At 34.9% G+C, this 17353-nt stretch overlaps 1 protein-coding gene across 3 annotated transcripts in view; it reads right to left on the reverse strand.

Moving 5' to 3' along the window:
- The window catches only part of RNF13 (ring finger protein 13), a 139062-nt gene that overhangs the window by 38975 nt on the left and 82734 nt on the right, over positions 1 to 17353 (reverse strand). For 2 of the 3 annotated variants that reach the window (XM_029214043.1, XM_029214042.1), the window contains exons 5-7: positions 15795 to 15882; positions 9301 to 9391; positions 3860 to 3965 (exon numbers count right to left, since the gene is read on the reverse strand). In XM_029214043.1, coding sequence (XP_029069876.1) covers positions 3860 to 3965; positions 9301 to 9391; positions 15795 to 15882 — 285 coding nt within the window. Of the gene's footprint in view, positions 1 to 3859; positions 3966 to 9300; positions 9392 to 15784; positions 15883 to 17353 lie in introns of all 3 variants that reach the window. The other variant, XM_029214044.1, reaches the window with a different exon arrangement.

Raw genomic sequence — 17353 nt, forward strand, 5'->3', positions numbered from 1 at the left:
TTCTCCTTTGTCTTTGGATGTGGGGTATGTTTTTTGGTGAGTTCCACTGTCTTCCTGTCGATGACTGTCCAGCAGCTAGTTGTGATTCTGGTGTTCTCTCAAGAAGGAGAACACGTCCTTTTACTCCGCCATCTTGGTTCCTCAAGATAAACTTCTGACAACATTGTGCAAGGCATGGATGGATATGAATAAATAGAACTCATCCCACATATAGTAGGAATTCTCTTTAAATTGTTATTTGAATATATAAATATTATAAATCACTTTATACAATACTTGAAAACAGACAAAATAGACAATTTCTTCGAAATATAATTTAGTATGATGAAGTAGACAAGCATTTATATGTCCAAGTAATTATGAAAAAGATCAGTAGATCTAGATGATTTTACAGGCAACCTTCACCAGAAATTCAAGTAAACGATAATCCCAATTTCATTAAAAAAAAAACCATTTTCGATAGTAGAAAATAAAAGAAAGCTTTAATTTTTTTATGGGGCTAGCTTTATCTTGTCTAATTATTTTAAACTGTCGTAAAATATATGTTTAACATCAAATTTACTATCTGAACCATTTTTAAGTACACAGGTATGTGGCAGTAAGTACATTCACGTCGTTGTGCTACCATCACCACCATCCATCCACCAAACTCTTTCCATGTCCCAAAACTGAAACTCTGTAAGCATTAAGCAGTAATTATCCATTCTCCCCTCTCTACAGCCCCTGGCAACCACCATTCTACTTTCTGTCTCAATCTGACTACTCTAGGTACCACATGCAAATAGACTCATACAGTATATGCCCTTTTGTGACTGGTTTATTTCAGTTAGCATAATGTCTTCAAGATTCATCCATGTTGTAGCATCTGTCAGAATTCCCTTCCTTTTTAAGGCTGAATAATATTCCATTGCATGTATATGCCACATTTTGTTTATCTACTCATCCATCACTGGACAACTGGGTTGCTTCTACCTTTGGCTTATTGAAAATAATGCTGTTATGAACATAAGCATACAAATATCTGACTCCCTGCTTTCAATTCTTTTGGGTATATACCCAGAAGTGGAATTGTCGGATCATATGATAAATTTATGTTTAACTTTTTTGAAGAGTTGCTGTACTGTTTTCTATAGTGACTGCCCCATTTAACATTCCTACCAACAGTGCTCAAGGGATTGTCTAGTTTTGATGTTAAGATTATTCTAGCCCCATAAAACTAAAATTTTCCCCTTACCTGGACATTCAGATTGCTAATATTTTAGTTAGGATTTTTGCACCTATGTCCAAGTGTAAAACTGGCAGATCATATCAGAGAAATTTGAATAACCCAAAGTGCAAAGACAAACTTCATATATCATAATCAAAGAGAGTTTATACCCAAAATACAAGGATTTTTAGAATTTACAAAACAAATTCATGTAATCCAGCATAACAATAGAGTAAAAGAAAAAACAATGATTATTACAACAGATAGAAAAGAAGACATATAATGCAGCACCCATTCATTATTTTAAAAGAAAAAAGGCAAATAAAAATTTAGTTTATCTCTAATTCTTATACCATTTTTTTTGCTTTACCAGAAAATATAGCACAGCGTTAAACAGGAGGTACAACAGGCATCCTTTGTTTTTTGTTCCTGACTTTCATGGGAAGGCTTCTAATAATTCAGTATTTAATGATGTTCATTTTAAGTTTTTAGTCATTAATCTTTATTGGCTTAAGGGCATTTACTTTTAATTTGCCAAGGGTACTTTTTGCTTGTTGTTTGTTGTTCTAACTTTCAATCCTTGCTTCTACATTGAAAACCCAGGAGAATCAACAAATGCAAATTACCAGAATAGGAGAATTCAGTAAGTTTGCAGAGATAAGATTAATATATAAAAATCAATAATGTCCAGTGTCCAAATGTTGGTCTCTAAATACTACTCTTCAATTAAAAAAAGCAGAGCTCCTTGGAGAAATATCTGATTCCAGGGCTGGGGCAGAAAAATAAACAATGAGCCTGGAGTTTCTTATAGTACCAAACATTAAAGAAGTACTTACAAAACAAAAGGATGGGTCGAATCAAAGGGACCCAAGACCCAGCCTGCAGAGCTCCCAATCGCCAAAGCTCAAACAATTTAAACAACAAAAATAATGTAGTATTTTATTACCCAAAGTATAAAATAAATATACAGGGTACAAACTAATATAAATAAATGACTGAACAAATAAATGCCAAGAAGAGACAAATCTTTCTCACAAAAGAATTCTAAATAATAAATGTAGATACTTCCCTACTCCCAGGAAGTGGAGCTTAATTCCTGCCCCTCCCCACTTTTAGGACAGGCTATACTTACTGCCTCACTTCCAAAGGAAGAATAGAATAGAGAAAGAGAAAAAATATTAACTTTAGAGTGGAAAAACCTGGCAAACATTACCTAAACCAAGGGATGATGGTTATCATCACTGGTGATGTCATGCAAATATCATGTACCCCCCTGGCATGTTAGGATGAGAAGGGCACTTGACTTTGCTGATACTCTTTTTAAAAACCTATAACCAACCCAATCTAATCATAAGAAAAATATCAGATTAAGGGACATTCTACAGGATACCTGGCCAAGACTCTTCAAGGCTGCCAAGGTCATGAAAAACAAGGAGAGATTAAGAAACTGTTCAGAGATCAGAGGAGACTGGGAATACATGATAATTTAAAACAATGTGGTAACCTGGACTGGGTCCTGGAACAGTAAGAAAACATTAATGGAAAAACGTAAAATCTATCCAGTCTGGAATTTAGTAATAGTAATGTTACCACTGTCAGTTTCTTAGTTTTGACAAATGTATCATGGTAAAGTAAAATGTTAACAATGGGGGCAACTAGGTAAGGAATGTACAGGAACTCTCTTCTTTGCAATTTCTCTGTAAATCTTAACACTATTCCAAAATTAAAAGTTTATTTTTAAAAATCAACAATGCTCTTATACCCTAGTAATAACCAATTAGAAAATGAAATTCCAAAAAGGTCTAACAAAATACATGCAAAATGTTTACAGAAAAAACTTATTAAACTGATGTATATGAAAGACCAAAATAAATTAAAAGACCACAACATCATAGGAAGACTAAATATTTCAAAGATAGTGTTTAATCTTTAATCTATGAATTCAATATAATAATAAACTCACTGGATGTTAATATAAATACTCTTTATGAAAAATAAAAAGGTTAGAGACAATAATGGGATTGTTTCATATCTTTGTAAATCTCTTTTAATATCTATCTTAATAGAATACAGAGGGATTCTCATATCTGCTTCTGCATTCAGTTTGTTTCGATATCACACACCATGTAGCCTCTAGAAACCTCTTCTATAAACCCTAAGAGAATCCCACTATCTACCCATCAATACATCTTTTTCTCTTTAGTTTTTACAATGCATTTCAAAGTAAGCTGCAGATATCAGTATACTTCCCCTCAAATACTTCAGCATATAAACTCATTACTTAAGAGTTTAGCATTTTTTTACCAGTTCTTTCTATGTAAAATTTACATACAATGAAATGCAAAAAATTTATGATGAATTTGGTGATTCGGACATTGCGCAACCCAAACGTCTCTCAAGATACAGAACGTGACTCTCACTCCCCAGGAAATTCCCTTATATCCTTCTGAGTAAATTCCCCATCCCTCTCTAGCCCCCCAAAGCAATCACTGTTTTGATTTTTTTTCTGCCCAGATTATCTTTGCCTTTTCCAGAACCGGTCATATAAATGGACTCATACAATACGTACCCTTTTATGTAAGGCTTCTATACAGTGTGTTTCAGAGCCATTCATACTATTTTTTAAAAAGTATTTAAAATTAATTTACCTACCATGAAAATGACTATCAAGATGAGACAGATGCCCACTATGATAAGGAAGGGGATTAAGTAGTATTCCAGAGGAAGGCTAAATTCTGGAACTAAGATAATGTGGCCCCTGGAAGAAAAGAAAAATTAATAGTTGGGAAGTATTAAAAGTTGCCAAATTATGATACTAATTGAAAACAAAAATATTTTTAAAAGGCATTTAGACATTACAATTCAATCCACTAGACACATCTCATTTTCTAACATATGATTTCTAATAATTTAAGGGATGCTTTTTCCAACGTTAAGTCAAGTTTACATACCGGCCAAAATAATTTGCCTATATAATTAAAAGAAACTTTTAGACTGGGTAGAGGAAATCAGCCAATCAATACTTACTGTGTCCATCCTGGAAACACGTCTTTACTGAATTTAGTAACCTGGGTAAAAGTTAGCATATTTTACATGCAAAATCAGCATTTAAAAAATGGCAGTGCCTCGGGCAGCATGCCAGCAAGAACCCCCTCCCCAACCAAATCACTGTTCATCAGTTCCTCCCATGAAAAAAATCTCTGGAGCCACTATTGATGAAAATATACTCCCCGTTCCCTTTATGCTTCACATGAGCTTGTTGTACCAAGTACAACAGATATAACCCCTGTACTCCACACTCATCTGTGAGATATGGAATGAAAGAACCGGCAACAGAATTCACAGGAGTTGTAGCTTCTCTCTTCTCAACCTTCTCCACAGCTTGAATGAAAAAACAAACAAACAAACAAAAAAAACCTACAAAAATGTGTATGTTGCGTGCGGGGACAGGGGGGTAGAAAGTACCACAGGATTTATTCTCCTCTGTTACTAACCATGGTTAATACGGTTATATGGTTATTAACCATACAATACTGCTATTATAAAAATTCACCGGGACTCATGAAATGAAACGGAACAGAATAAGCACACTATCTGTGTTGCGTGAGCAAATTTTACATGGCAGCAAAATCCTGCAATAGAAAATACCCTCAGTCTAGGGAAGGGTCTGTATAATGGTCAGTGAGATGACTGATTTCTCCATAATACTCCTGTGCAACTCAACTAGTATGGTGCTAGCAACACTACTTCGCTACCCACTGCTGGCTGGTTTTTTAAGTAGTGACTCCAGGTACTTCATAACACAAGGGTTAAATGCAAAACAAAAATTCTCAACGTAAAAGGAAATGAAAACAAGTTGACTCCTTCCCCCACGCAGAAATGCTTAGGATGCCCTAGCACTCAAGAAAAATAACATGAAAACAAATTATTTCTATTCCCAAGCGATTTTTAAGTCTTCATGCTATTAACAATTTTATTCACATCCAAAGAGCTCTATCAATCTTTAACAAAAAGAAGAACAAAAAAGATAATACCAGGAATTTCCCCCAATAATTTAAATATTTTCCAAAAACTGCTAAGATTGCTAAAAGTAGCTTTTTACTTCACTTTCCAGCAGAATGACAAAAGGTTTATATGCATTTTTGTAATTTTATATAAAATACTGAAGTGACTGATATATCATCAGTATAAAAAAGAGAAAAGCAAGCCTGGGCTGCTCTATTTGATACCATCTCTTCCAGCATGAGGCCAGCTCTGTAAACAATGTCCCCGTTCTTGGTACAAACCCTCTGAAACTGCCCCAGGGCCACGGCTGAGTTACAGTAACAAATGGTGCCACTTTTAAGTAGAAGAGCCTTTCAATGAGATACTGATCCTCTGCAACCTCCCTAACTACTTCCACCAAACTGCTATAAATTAACACTGTTAGGGTTTAGAAGCCAGATTAAACTATATATAGATAGAGATACGGACACTGAGCTTTTAAGATACTTAGAGCCGTCTATCAACTGCAGACCCTTTAAAGATCTTCACAATATATCTTGACAGTAAACTAAAATGGTTTGAGATACAGCAGGCTATATAAACGAGATAGCTTATAGTTTACTGCGTTTTCTTAACCAAATTGCTAATGGTGAAGGTGGTGACGGCGATGATACAGGGTGGAGAACTACAACAGAATATCAGTCTCCCAGCTTTATTTCTATTCCCTCTGCCCAGGTTCCCACAGCTGAGGCTGCAGACTCATCCCTGTCCTAACCCCAGATCAATCTGTATTTGAAGGAGGAGATATTTAAACAGCTTTTAGTAAGAATCTTCCCATACTACCTCCATGTCCACCCCTCAATATAGTACATTCCATGTGCTCTGCAGCTAAGACTCCATCATTGAAGCAGAGTCCTAAGCAACCTAGGAAATAGTGTCTCATTCTCCTTTGCATGAGTTCCCAGGCTACGTTCAAACCAGGTGTTAGGCCTAAACTCTAACTTCAATAATAATCTAACAGTAACAGTAATCTCTAATTTCCTAACCCCTCTGTTGACACAGGAGGACTTGCCTTGTCTGTTTTGTTATCCAACCCCCATAATGAATTGGGAGATTGGGATTGACATATATACACTAATATGTATAAAATGGATAACTAATAAGAACCTGCTGTGTAAAAAAATAAATAAAATTCAAAAATTCAAAAAAATACTTTAAATATATATATTCAATCATCTTTGGAACATGCTAGCAAACCAAATCATTTTAAAAACAGTAAATAAAGGGAAACAATCAAATGTTTATCCTATCTTTCCTAAACAGACTGTACATCAAGGTAATCAAATAATTGATAAGGTGTGAGTCCTCTTTATAGAAGTATTTCAGCTAATAAATGAAGAAGGAATTATAAAATTAGATTACTTGCAAATCCTAAAGAGCTAATGGATCTAGACAATGATCATTAATGATTGCTGCCCTCGCAAAGAGAGAACCAAATATTATGTCTCCTGATGGAAATACATAATAACACACATAAATTACTCTTGCCTCACCTATCCTCCTGGCCCCCCAAACACAGCTGAATTTGAACAAACCTCTAGGTCTAACAAGCAATTTACAGGGAAAATAAGTAACAAAGGAACACTCTAGGCAATACACCATGGATGCAGTCAGGAAAGTCTGGACTGTGGTAAAAACTGTACAGGACAAATGACCCTGTTGCTTCAATAAATAGATGACTAGGGAAAAAAAAGAGGCATAGCAAGTGTATGGATTAAAAATAGGGTGATCACATGCCCTGATTTGCTCAGAAACAAATCTAAAGACTGAAATATGGGTTGATATTGAATGTTTACTTTAAAAAAAAAGGTAAAATAATGATAATATCATTATATTTTTTATATATAACCTATCTTCTAGTGATATATTCTGAGATATTTACAGTTGAGATGATAGGATATATAGTACTTGCTTTAAAATGATCACGGTGTGGGGAAGAAAAGTGGCGGGTGGCGCTTCAGAGCGGACAGTCCAAACAAAATTGGCCATGAGTTGATAATTCTGAAACTGAAGGATCAGATTCATTCTACTCACCTCCCTACTTTTAAACAGTAGAATAAATTAATGGGTGGGTAGGCAGGTAGGCAGGCAGGCAGACCAACCAGCCAGCCAGCCAGCCAGCAGATGGATGAGGCAAATCAGTATGTACAGGTCCACAATCCCTTAAGCACAATTCTGAAACCTAAAAAGCTTTAAAAAGTAATGTTTGCAATTCATTTGCTAGTCAACCTGAACCTAACTGACATGATAAAATACTCATACATTTATTGCAGATATATATGTAATGTGATTATGGGATGCTGCCTCAAATCCTATTTGGATGTTACATAACTTAAAAATCTGAAAATGTTACAATTCCATGTTACATCTGTCCCCAATAGTTGGGATAAGGGATTTTGTGGCCTTGCATTAACATGCGAAGGGTCTAAATATTAAGTAAATAAAGTATGTTACAAAATACTAAATATTGTATGGTACTGTTTTACGAGCACATTATCCCTAATTAATGTCAGCATTCAAACATGCGGAAAAAAATTAAAAGCTTTTTAAAAAACAGCAGCTGTTGTTAGAGAATAGCATCATAGGGACTTTTGTTTAAATGCTTTATATTTCTGAATTTTTCCACATTTTACCAGCAGGTATGTATTACTTTTTTAATGTAAAAAGATATGACTTTACCATTAAAAACAAAAAAAGACTCTTTAAAATACATATTAAAATATACAGACTTTTTCTAAATGAAGCAATAATACTGAGGTAAAAGCAAGTAGTAGTTCTCCACCTCCCATTAACTACATAAATATGGCTGACAAAATAGCATCTTGCCTAACTATTTTTAACACAACATCCAAAGTTATATTCCCTAACTTAATAAAAATTTTCTGAGCACAGAATATGTGAACAGTATTTTAAATATCAAAACTGTATAGGGAAAATGACAAAAATCATAAACAAAAAATCTTTCCCTCTCTTTTATTCATATCCAAACTCAAGTATTCCTGGATTTTCCCCCCCCAAATAATTAGAATTCCATTTCATTGTGCCAGTTTCCTCTTTTGGCAAATGTAGATAGTAAGAGATAATTAATAACCTCTAGAGGGTTGTTGTGAGAATTATAAATGTAAAGGCCTCGTTTCATGAGTGCCTGGCACTTGCTAATTCCTCAATAAATACTACTGCTTTTATTATTAATACTGTTGTTATTGTTCCTCTTAGTCAAAAGGCTGTTCCTGTCCACTATGTTTTGGGGAGCTGTTTCATGGAAGAAGCTCTGAAGTGTTAATTTAATTGCACTATTTCTATATAAGATAAGACAGTTGTGCCTTAAGTTAGTTTCAGTCTATTTGTTACCATGGTAATGAGATTTGGGGGAGAAATTCCATAAGAAGTTTCTAATTCCAAATCAAACTTTTTAAACTTGAAAACAAACTTTCTGTGTTTGTAAAAGTTAGTCACTTAACACACTGTGTTTTGGATTCTTTGTTTATAAAATAACATTTCTTTTTAATAAAATACAAACATGTCTTAATGAAAAGTATCATATAAATGTAAATCAGGGACTTCCCTGATGGTCCAGTAGTTAACAATCTGCCTTCCAATGCAGGGGACAGACGCGGGTCGGGGAACTAAGATCCCACATGCTGCGGGGCAAATAAGGCCACATGCCACAACTACAGAGCCCACACGCCCCAACGAAAGATCCTGCGTGCTGCAGCTAAGACCCAACACAGCCGAAAAAATGAAAGTAAATCACATTGCTTCTAAATACCAATGCTTTGATTAAACTATAAACGGGAAAGTTTTTTTATCTTTTTAGTAACATGGATGGCTTAATCTCTCTAGCATAAATGTATTTGCAATATGCAATCATACACAGAACAAACAGTACAATACAGTAAGTCTTAAAATCACGCCTTAAGAAGATATAATTTAGCACGATAGAGTACATTCTAAAACAGAACTTTGATTACAACTAATCTTATATAATTCTACCCTAATAAAGACAATAATTTTAAGCTACATGATTATTTCTTATATCCATTACTTACCCTTTTTCATATGTGAATTCATCTTTCAGGGAATTAGCTGATGATTCGCCAATAAAGACAGATGGAATGTCAATTTTCTTTAGTACCTCAACTGTATAAAACAATAATAAAATTATTCTTCAAAGCCCATACTTAGTGTAAAATCAACTTAACCTTCTTCATAATAACAGCAAATACAACTGGAAATAATTACAATCAACTTGAATTATCTATTAGTTGGTTTTCCAGATTGCATATTTATACCACCATCAAAATGGCTGAGAAACATTATTACAATAACAAAAGCTAACATTTTGCATATAACATTACCGCACTACCTCAATAGTCCTGAGATTGAAATATAACTCCTATTTTGATTATTTCCATTTGATTTATTTGATTTATTCCTCTACAAACATAATTAACTATTAGAAAAGGAAGAAGAAGAAGAAATGTTAAGTGTTTTTTCCACTCATAACTTAATTCCTAAATGAAAAAGTGAAAAAAGCTTTTTGTTTACATACCCATTCCCACGAGAGGTGTAAGCCAAAGAATGTAAGAAAAGACCATTTTACAACAGTCTGAAAAATGACACCACACATCTAAGGCTTTACAGAGTGAAGGGCTGACAGTTCCGAAAGGGCACAGGATAGGGAAGCTGGGTAAATTTCTACTTCCTCCTAAGCCTGGAGTTCATGATAAAGCATTGTGTTTTGATTCGTGTCCTACGAAAGTTTACTTTTATATCTATGGTAAAAAAACTAAAATCAAATGCCAACAAAAAAAGAACTTTGCAAAAATTACCCAGTACTCGAGAAATAAAAAAAATCATCTTACTCTTCGTATAGAAAAAGCAGCCATATTTTTAACTGTGAGTTATTTTAACAGATTTGGCTTTAGAGGAAGTCCATTTGTTTGCTTTTGTTACATTTTTCACAACAACTTTGTTCTACATTTCTTTTAAAAATGTATATTAATTATTTATTTAAAAGAGGGGGGTGGATACAAGTAAAGAAGAACAGAACACAGCCATAATCCTTCCCACCCAAAGGCAAGGCTTTCATTTGAAGCAATATAAACAGTTCTTTAAGTTTCAACAAATGCATACAATTATGTGAGCACCACCACGATCAAGATAAAAAATGTTTTATCATCCCTCCAAATTCCCTCATGCCCCTTTACAGTCAACCCTCACCACAACCTCGGCAACCACTGATGTATTTTTCTTTAATTCTTATAAAGACAAGTTTTAAAGTTTTAAAATCTTGGTAGCCTTAGTAGAGTACATTTTTTTTTCCCTTTTCAGATTGTTTGGATATACGCAAATAAAATCATTCCGTACGTTCTCTCTCTTTCTGTCTCTCTCTCACACACACACATACACACATGCCCATATCATATAAACCCTAAGAGGGAAGGAACGAAAATGGTTAGCAGAGGAACACTTAATCACTATCTTTATATTACTAAGATCAATAAATATTTAAATTTTTGTATTAATGGGATCATATAATAATGGGGAAAAAGTATAGGCTTTTTCCACTCAGTGGTATACCTCAGATATCCTGTCATGTCAATAAATAAATACCTACCTCATAATTTTTAATAGCTACAGAGGTACTGTTATATAACCATATATATTTTAGGGAGATATTTTCTGTCATGCTAAGAGATCTTTCTCTTTCACATAAGTTTAAATTTTAATTTATCTGATAATTAAAACTTGGAATTGTATACCCTTTGTAAAATGCTTTACGCTTTCATGAAGATACTCTGATAAACTCGAGGAGGAATTTTTGGCTTGTAACTACTGGCTTAGAATTATTGGAAGCAACATAACTTCCCTGAGTTATGATATCTAATGAGATGTTAAAAGCTCCTCACTTTAGTCAGAAGATTAAGAAGGGGGAAATGATGTACACAAATATAAACAGCCATCCTGGAGACTCTGCAACATCATTTATCTACTGAAAACAAAACCAAATGTTTTAGTTCACAAAATACTTTAAAAACACGAAATCTTAATTCTGATCCACAAAACAACTCTGTGAAGTATGCGTGCCAAGTAGTATTATCATATCACAGACAGATTATAATTGAAGCAGCCAGCCCCAACCTCTCCAGACGCACACGTCCAACTGCTGGTTCAGTTTTTCCATTTGACTGCCTAGCAGATGTTTCAACCTTAATGTTTCTCAAACGGAATCCTCAATATCTCTTTTCCATTAATCAGTTCTACTTCTGCTCTTTCTCATCTCTGTAACTAACTATTCACCTAGTTTCTCAAGTTAAACATCTTGGAGTTTTCCTTGTCTCCTCCCCTTCTTTTATTCCTTATATCAAACCCTATCAACCTCAAAATATATCCATAATTCTATCACTTCCCATCACAGTCACCGCTAATACTCCAAACTGCCATCGCCTCTTGCCCGGCTGCTGCACCGATGTTCTAACTGGTCTCTCAGTTGGCACTCTTGCCCATCTCTCACCTTCAGTCTATTCTCCAAAGAACAACCAAAGTGATCCTTTAAAATCTGTCAGATCACCTCACACCTCTGCTTAAAACCCATGTAAAACAAATCCCAAAGTCCCACAAGACCCAACATGATCTAGTCCCTGGCTCCCTCTCCAACTTCATCCCCTGCAACTCTCTCTCTCCCTTGTTCATTCTACTCCAGCCACTGTGATTTTCTGCCACACCTTGAAAACACTAAGTATGCTTTATCTTTGAGCACTTGCAAATTGCCTGCCTTTCCCTTTCCTCGGAATACCCTCCTCTACAAACATAATTAACTATTAGAAAAATCTGCACGGCTCAGCCTCTCAATTTAGACCTATGCTCAAATGTCAAAGCCTCATAGCAACCTTCTCTGATCACCCTATCTAGAATAGCTATCCTCCTCTCATCCCTGTCACTATGTATCCCTTTAACCTGGCATGTTTTTCTTCATAGCACTTACCACTACTTGACATATACCATACCTCTTTGATTATGTGTTCATTTCCTCTCTTCCACCCTAGAATGCAATAATAACAATAATAATAACTGCAGCAATAATAATAGCAGCTAAATAACCATTAAATAATTACTAAGAACCAGGCAGTCTTCTGGATGTTTTATATGTCATAAGCAACAAACCAGTGAGTTGAGTACTATTATCATCCCCATTTAACATATCAGAAAAGTGAGGCATAGAGATGTTAGGTAATGTTCCCAAGGTCACATAGCTGGTAAGTGGTGGAGGTGGGATTCAAACCTTGTAAGGCAATACTCAGAAACCATACTCTTTAACTACTGCATTCTGCTACCTCAATGAAAAGTATGAGCAAAGCCTTAAAACTATCATTTCCTGCTGTAGTCATGATGCCTAAAAGACTGCTTGATGCAGAGTAGCCTGTCAAAAAATATTTGTTGAAGGCAGAAAGCAAGGAAAAAAGGAGAAGAAACAAACCCATACTGGTAACTTGCCCTACTTATACAGCTAGAAATTTGCACAGCCTAGACCCAAACTTGAGGCTGAGACTCCTAATGTAGATTCTTTCCACTCTGCTATGGCATGGGTTTTCTCATATACCTTCTTTCATATGATCTTCAAAACCTTGTCAGGTCAAATAAAAATTAAAATTATTCACACTTTTACAGATGAAAATAAAGGGCCTGGAAAGGTTAGTAACTTTTCCAGCAGTACAGGTCAGTTCATATATCAACTAACTTGGAATAAACCCACATTTCCTGGTCTTGAAGTTTGTATTCTTCCCCACCACATTCTGCTGCTGCCTCCTGAAGATGACAAATGTGATTGACTCACTGAGCTAATCCATCCTATGTCCTAGCTGAAATAAGAAACAGATACATTCCTGTGTGAAATGTTGGCAAGAGGCCTTTAAAACTTCCTTTTGTGTCCAGATATTAGAACCTCTGCTCTTAGGGGAACACATGTGGCTATGATCTAAGCCTAAAAAAGAGGGATAGATACATGCTTCTTTTAATAAATCTGTGCTTTCCTTTCCTCTACCAAGTAACAGCAAAGATGAAAATGGTAAAGATCTTTACAACATGTTGGATATATGAAATGTTCAAACACATACACACTCAAGGACAAAGCAAAATGTCATGGAAAGTAATCCAAGCAATGAAGTCAAGAACCAAAATTCTGAACAATCTTTGAAATATAATAACTCAGTTGGAACATTTCCATAGCAACAACAGGATTATATGGTCATGTGCTACTTCTAATATTTAGCACACTTTCCTTAGGGACTGATATGATAATCACAAAAAGGTTTTAGTACAAAGACAAAACAGGTGTTATGGGGAACTGACACTTTCATCTTGCAAATTTCTTAGGAAAAGCGTGTCAAAAGAGAAAATAGTTTACAAATACTAATCATTGTATTCAACCCAGAACCCTTGAGAAGGTCTTGAGGGTTGCTATAACCTAGGCCCAGGCCTTCAGCAAAACACACAAAGAGTAGGTAACCTCCTCAAAATTATACATTCAAAACAAGTAGGAGCTCACATTTGAATTCAGGCCTATTTTCAGAGTGTGTACACTTTCTGTTTTGCCAGTAATGTATACAGGTCACAAAAGTGACTAGCCTGGGAGGTACTGTGTAGGATAATAATTTTTTTTTATGGGAGGCGATTAAAGGAAGAGAAGACAACTGTGTCAAATCTGTAGTAAAACAGTACTAGTTTATTTGATAAGTAAAATCCCTTCATCAAGTCCTCTAATTCCTAAACAGTGGTTATCAAAACTTTTGTGAAATGCTAGAACCTCTTAAGGGTACTTCATGCATTCTACAGTTATGATTTAATCAGCTAGAAGATTAAAATAATAATTTAAAATATAAAGAAATTAACTAATGGACTTATCACTAAGTTTTACTTTTTATATATTGTAATTTTGCCCCAGATTAAATTAGGGGTAAGAAGGAAAAGAGTTCAACTCAACAACAACAAAAAATACTGTCTCATGTTATAAAAAGATTTTTTTGGTCAAGGAATCCAAAATATTTCCTATTGAGGATGCAGTTATTTAAAGTCCTAAATACATTCCAATGGAGTATATCAGTCCATAGCTTTAGGTCTGCTCTTTGCTGCAAACTCTTTCTTGCATATATGACTCAATTCAACTTAATAACAAGAGGTATTATTGTTATATACTAAAAGGAAAACAAAAACAAAATATTTAATCCTGAATGTTGGCAGTGTATTTATTTAGTGTATCCTGGGCTCTGAACCCAATTGCCAATGTATGTGTGGATCTTCCCAGACCATCAAACAACTCAACTCAATTCTGACATTGTCTACCTGGAGATATAGCATCAGATTCCACAGGGTAAGGGTTCGGTCTCACAAGAATCCCCATCCCCCACTTCAGACACCAGCCACAAGTCCAAGCTGTTACCTGTGCTTCTGACCCACCCACCAGCTATGGACTGGAGGTTCCAACAACCCTTACTCCATGGGTTCAATTAATTTGCAAGAGCAGCTCACAGAACTCAAAGAAACATTTTATTTACTAGATTACCAGTTTGTTATAAAAGGATATAATTCAGGAACAACCAGATGAAAGAGATGTATAGGGCAAGGTATATGGGAAGGGGTGCAGAGGTTCCATGGTCTCTCCAGGAGTGCAACTTTCCCAGCATCTCCACGCTTCCACCAACCCAAAAGCTCTCTGAACCTGTCCTTTCAGGTTTTTACAGAGGCTTCATTACCTAGGCATGACTGATTAAACCACTGGCCACTGAGGTCGAGGGGTGTGACTGAAAGTTCCAACCTTCTAATCACCTGGTTAGTTCTCCTAGCAACCAGCCCCATCCTTTGGTGGAGTCCAAAAGTAGTCTCATTAACATAAAAAGACACCTTTAACACTCTCACTAAATTAAGTGAAAGGATATAGCTTAAAAATCAGTCTGATTAAAGCCAGTTATTTCATTAAAATTGGCTCATTTTCCCTACGAGCTAATATTTAGTAAAGAATAAGGAAAGACATTCCCATTTTGAATGGAAAGCTACAGGCATGCCAATATATGTTAAGGGAGTAATAATAACCAACTGGCATTAAGAGAGCACAAGTATGTGGCTTTGAAATTCCATAAGAATACAGTAGCTATTTAGTATTTCTGCATATCCTAAAATTTAACCTTGTGAATCTCTAAATAAATCACAAAAATTCTCCTATGGCATCCTTAACTCAATATGCTTATCTTTATTTAAAGCTTTGGCTTTCCTTTGGTTTTTTACCAAAATATCAATACATCCTATAAAATGAAACACATAGGTTAAAAAACAACAGCAACAACGACAAACTTCAGAAAAGAACAAGTCAATTCCACTTATATTGTGAACAAAATTATCCCAAGAGGATTATAAATTGGAAATTATCTTTCTGATGGAGAAGAAATTTTGCTTTTTAAACAGAAAATAAAATAAAAGAAATTCTGGTAAGTTTTAGTTTCGAATGATTGGTCAAACAGGAGAGAAGAAAAGTGATACCTGTACTTACTGTCGTTGGATCCCATGCTAATGAGGTCATCAGAATCAACATTGTGAACTATGGCTGCTTTGTATCCTGCTCTCTGTGCATTTAAAACCTGCAAGTCAGAAAACAGTCATGATATGAGGAAGAAAGTGCTTTGTCATAAGGCCCCTCAACTTCAGCAAACATAAATCAACGAGCCCATAACATACAACTAGAACTAGATTATGTATATATACAAGAACAGATCTCAAGTGTGTTCTTGAAACATAATGTGTTTTACAATTGATTATCAAGGACTTCTTTAGATATCTTCTTGATTTCACTCATGGTACTAAATGAAATGAGAGGCAAATACAGGACAGAGACACAAGCTACCAAACCAAAAGGATCCAAAGCAATAAACCTGTCTGGCTCTAAAGAGGTAGAGACTTGTGATCAGGCTCTTGAGAGTCGTCAGCCCTTGAGAAGTCAAATCTACCTCTGCTACTTACAAGTGCATTAAACTTGGGCAAATTCTTTTTCTTCCTTAATCCTCAGTTTCCCCAACTTTAAAATGAGAATGGCAACAATATTTTTCACGTATGTAAAATAATTTTTTAAATGCTTAATACCATGCCTGATACATAGAAATGAATCAAATAAAAGCTATTCTTATTATTAGCATGATCATCAATGATTTTCTTTAAAAGTCCTTTCTAAAGCTTTGAAAAAATTAAAAATAACTCCAGCTTGAAGTTGCTTACTTTGGTTCTACTAGCTATATAATCTTTCCTAAAACTAGTCTCCAAAATAGTAAGCTTCGCACCATAAGAATATGGCTAGAGGTGTGGAAGGATTTTCTTACATGAAAGATCTGAAAAGTATCCACACGTTACCACACCTCACTTTTAAAATAACAATCTGTTTTAAATAAAAATAAACCCAGACCTAACTCCTTTGGACTGTTTGGTAAAAATGAAGGATCAGATCATTATTTGCATACTGGTTAAATAAAATGAAAATTGGGTATGCAAATATATATATATATATATATATATATATATATAATAGTTTTGAATGCTTGAAATACTTTTGAATACTCTGAAAACTATATACATATAATTCTGGATACTTAATATGGTAAGAAACCCTTGAAACTCTGTTTTAGTTATCAGCATAATAATGATTCAAAATTCTACCATAATTCAATAAAGATAAGACCTGAGTCAAGCTCCAAAGAGTAAGGGAAAGCCCAAAACGTCGAGTTCCTGAGAGTAAAAGGAATGCCCAAGTGTTCAGCAGACTGGATTTGAGTGCTAAGTAAGAAAAATGAGGCTCATGTATTCAACCCCAATCAGGTAAGAGTAAAATTCTCTTCTACATTACCACTGACTTCTCTACAACTACCTCATAAATGAAAGCTGGAATTCTGAAAGAGACAATAATGTGCATTAATCAGGATATTTTTATCCTATCACCAAAAAACCCCTGAATCTGCAGTGCCTCAAAGAATTAATATTTTGTTCATCTTTATAGTCTCTACAGAACCTATGAAATAATATCCTGACAGAACAGGCACTCATTACATATTACTAGAATGAGAA

The sequence above is a fragment of the Monodon monoceros genome, unplaced genomic scaffold, assembly GCF_005190385.1.
Source record: "Monodon monoceros isolate NGI ecotype Baffin Bay Population unplaced genomic scaffold, NGI_Narwhal_1 Super_Scaffold_11, whole genome shotgun sequence".
Classification (NCBI taxonomy): domain Eukaryota; kingdom Metazoa; phylum Chordata; class Mammalia; order Artiodactyla; family Monodontidae; genus Monodon; species Monodon monoceros.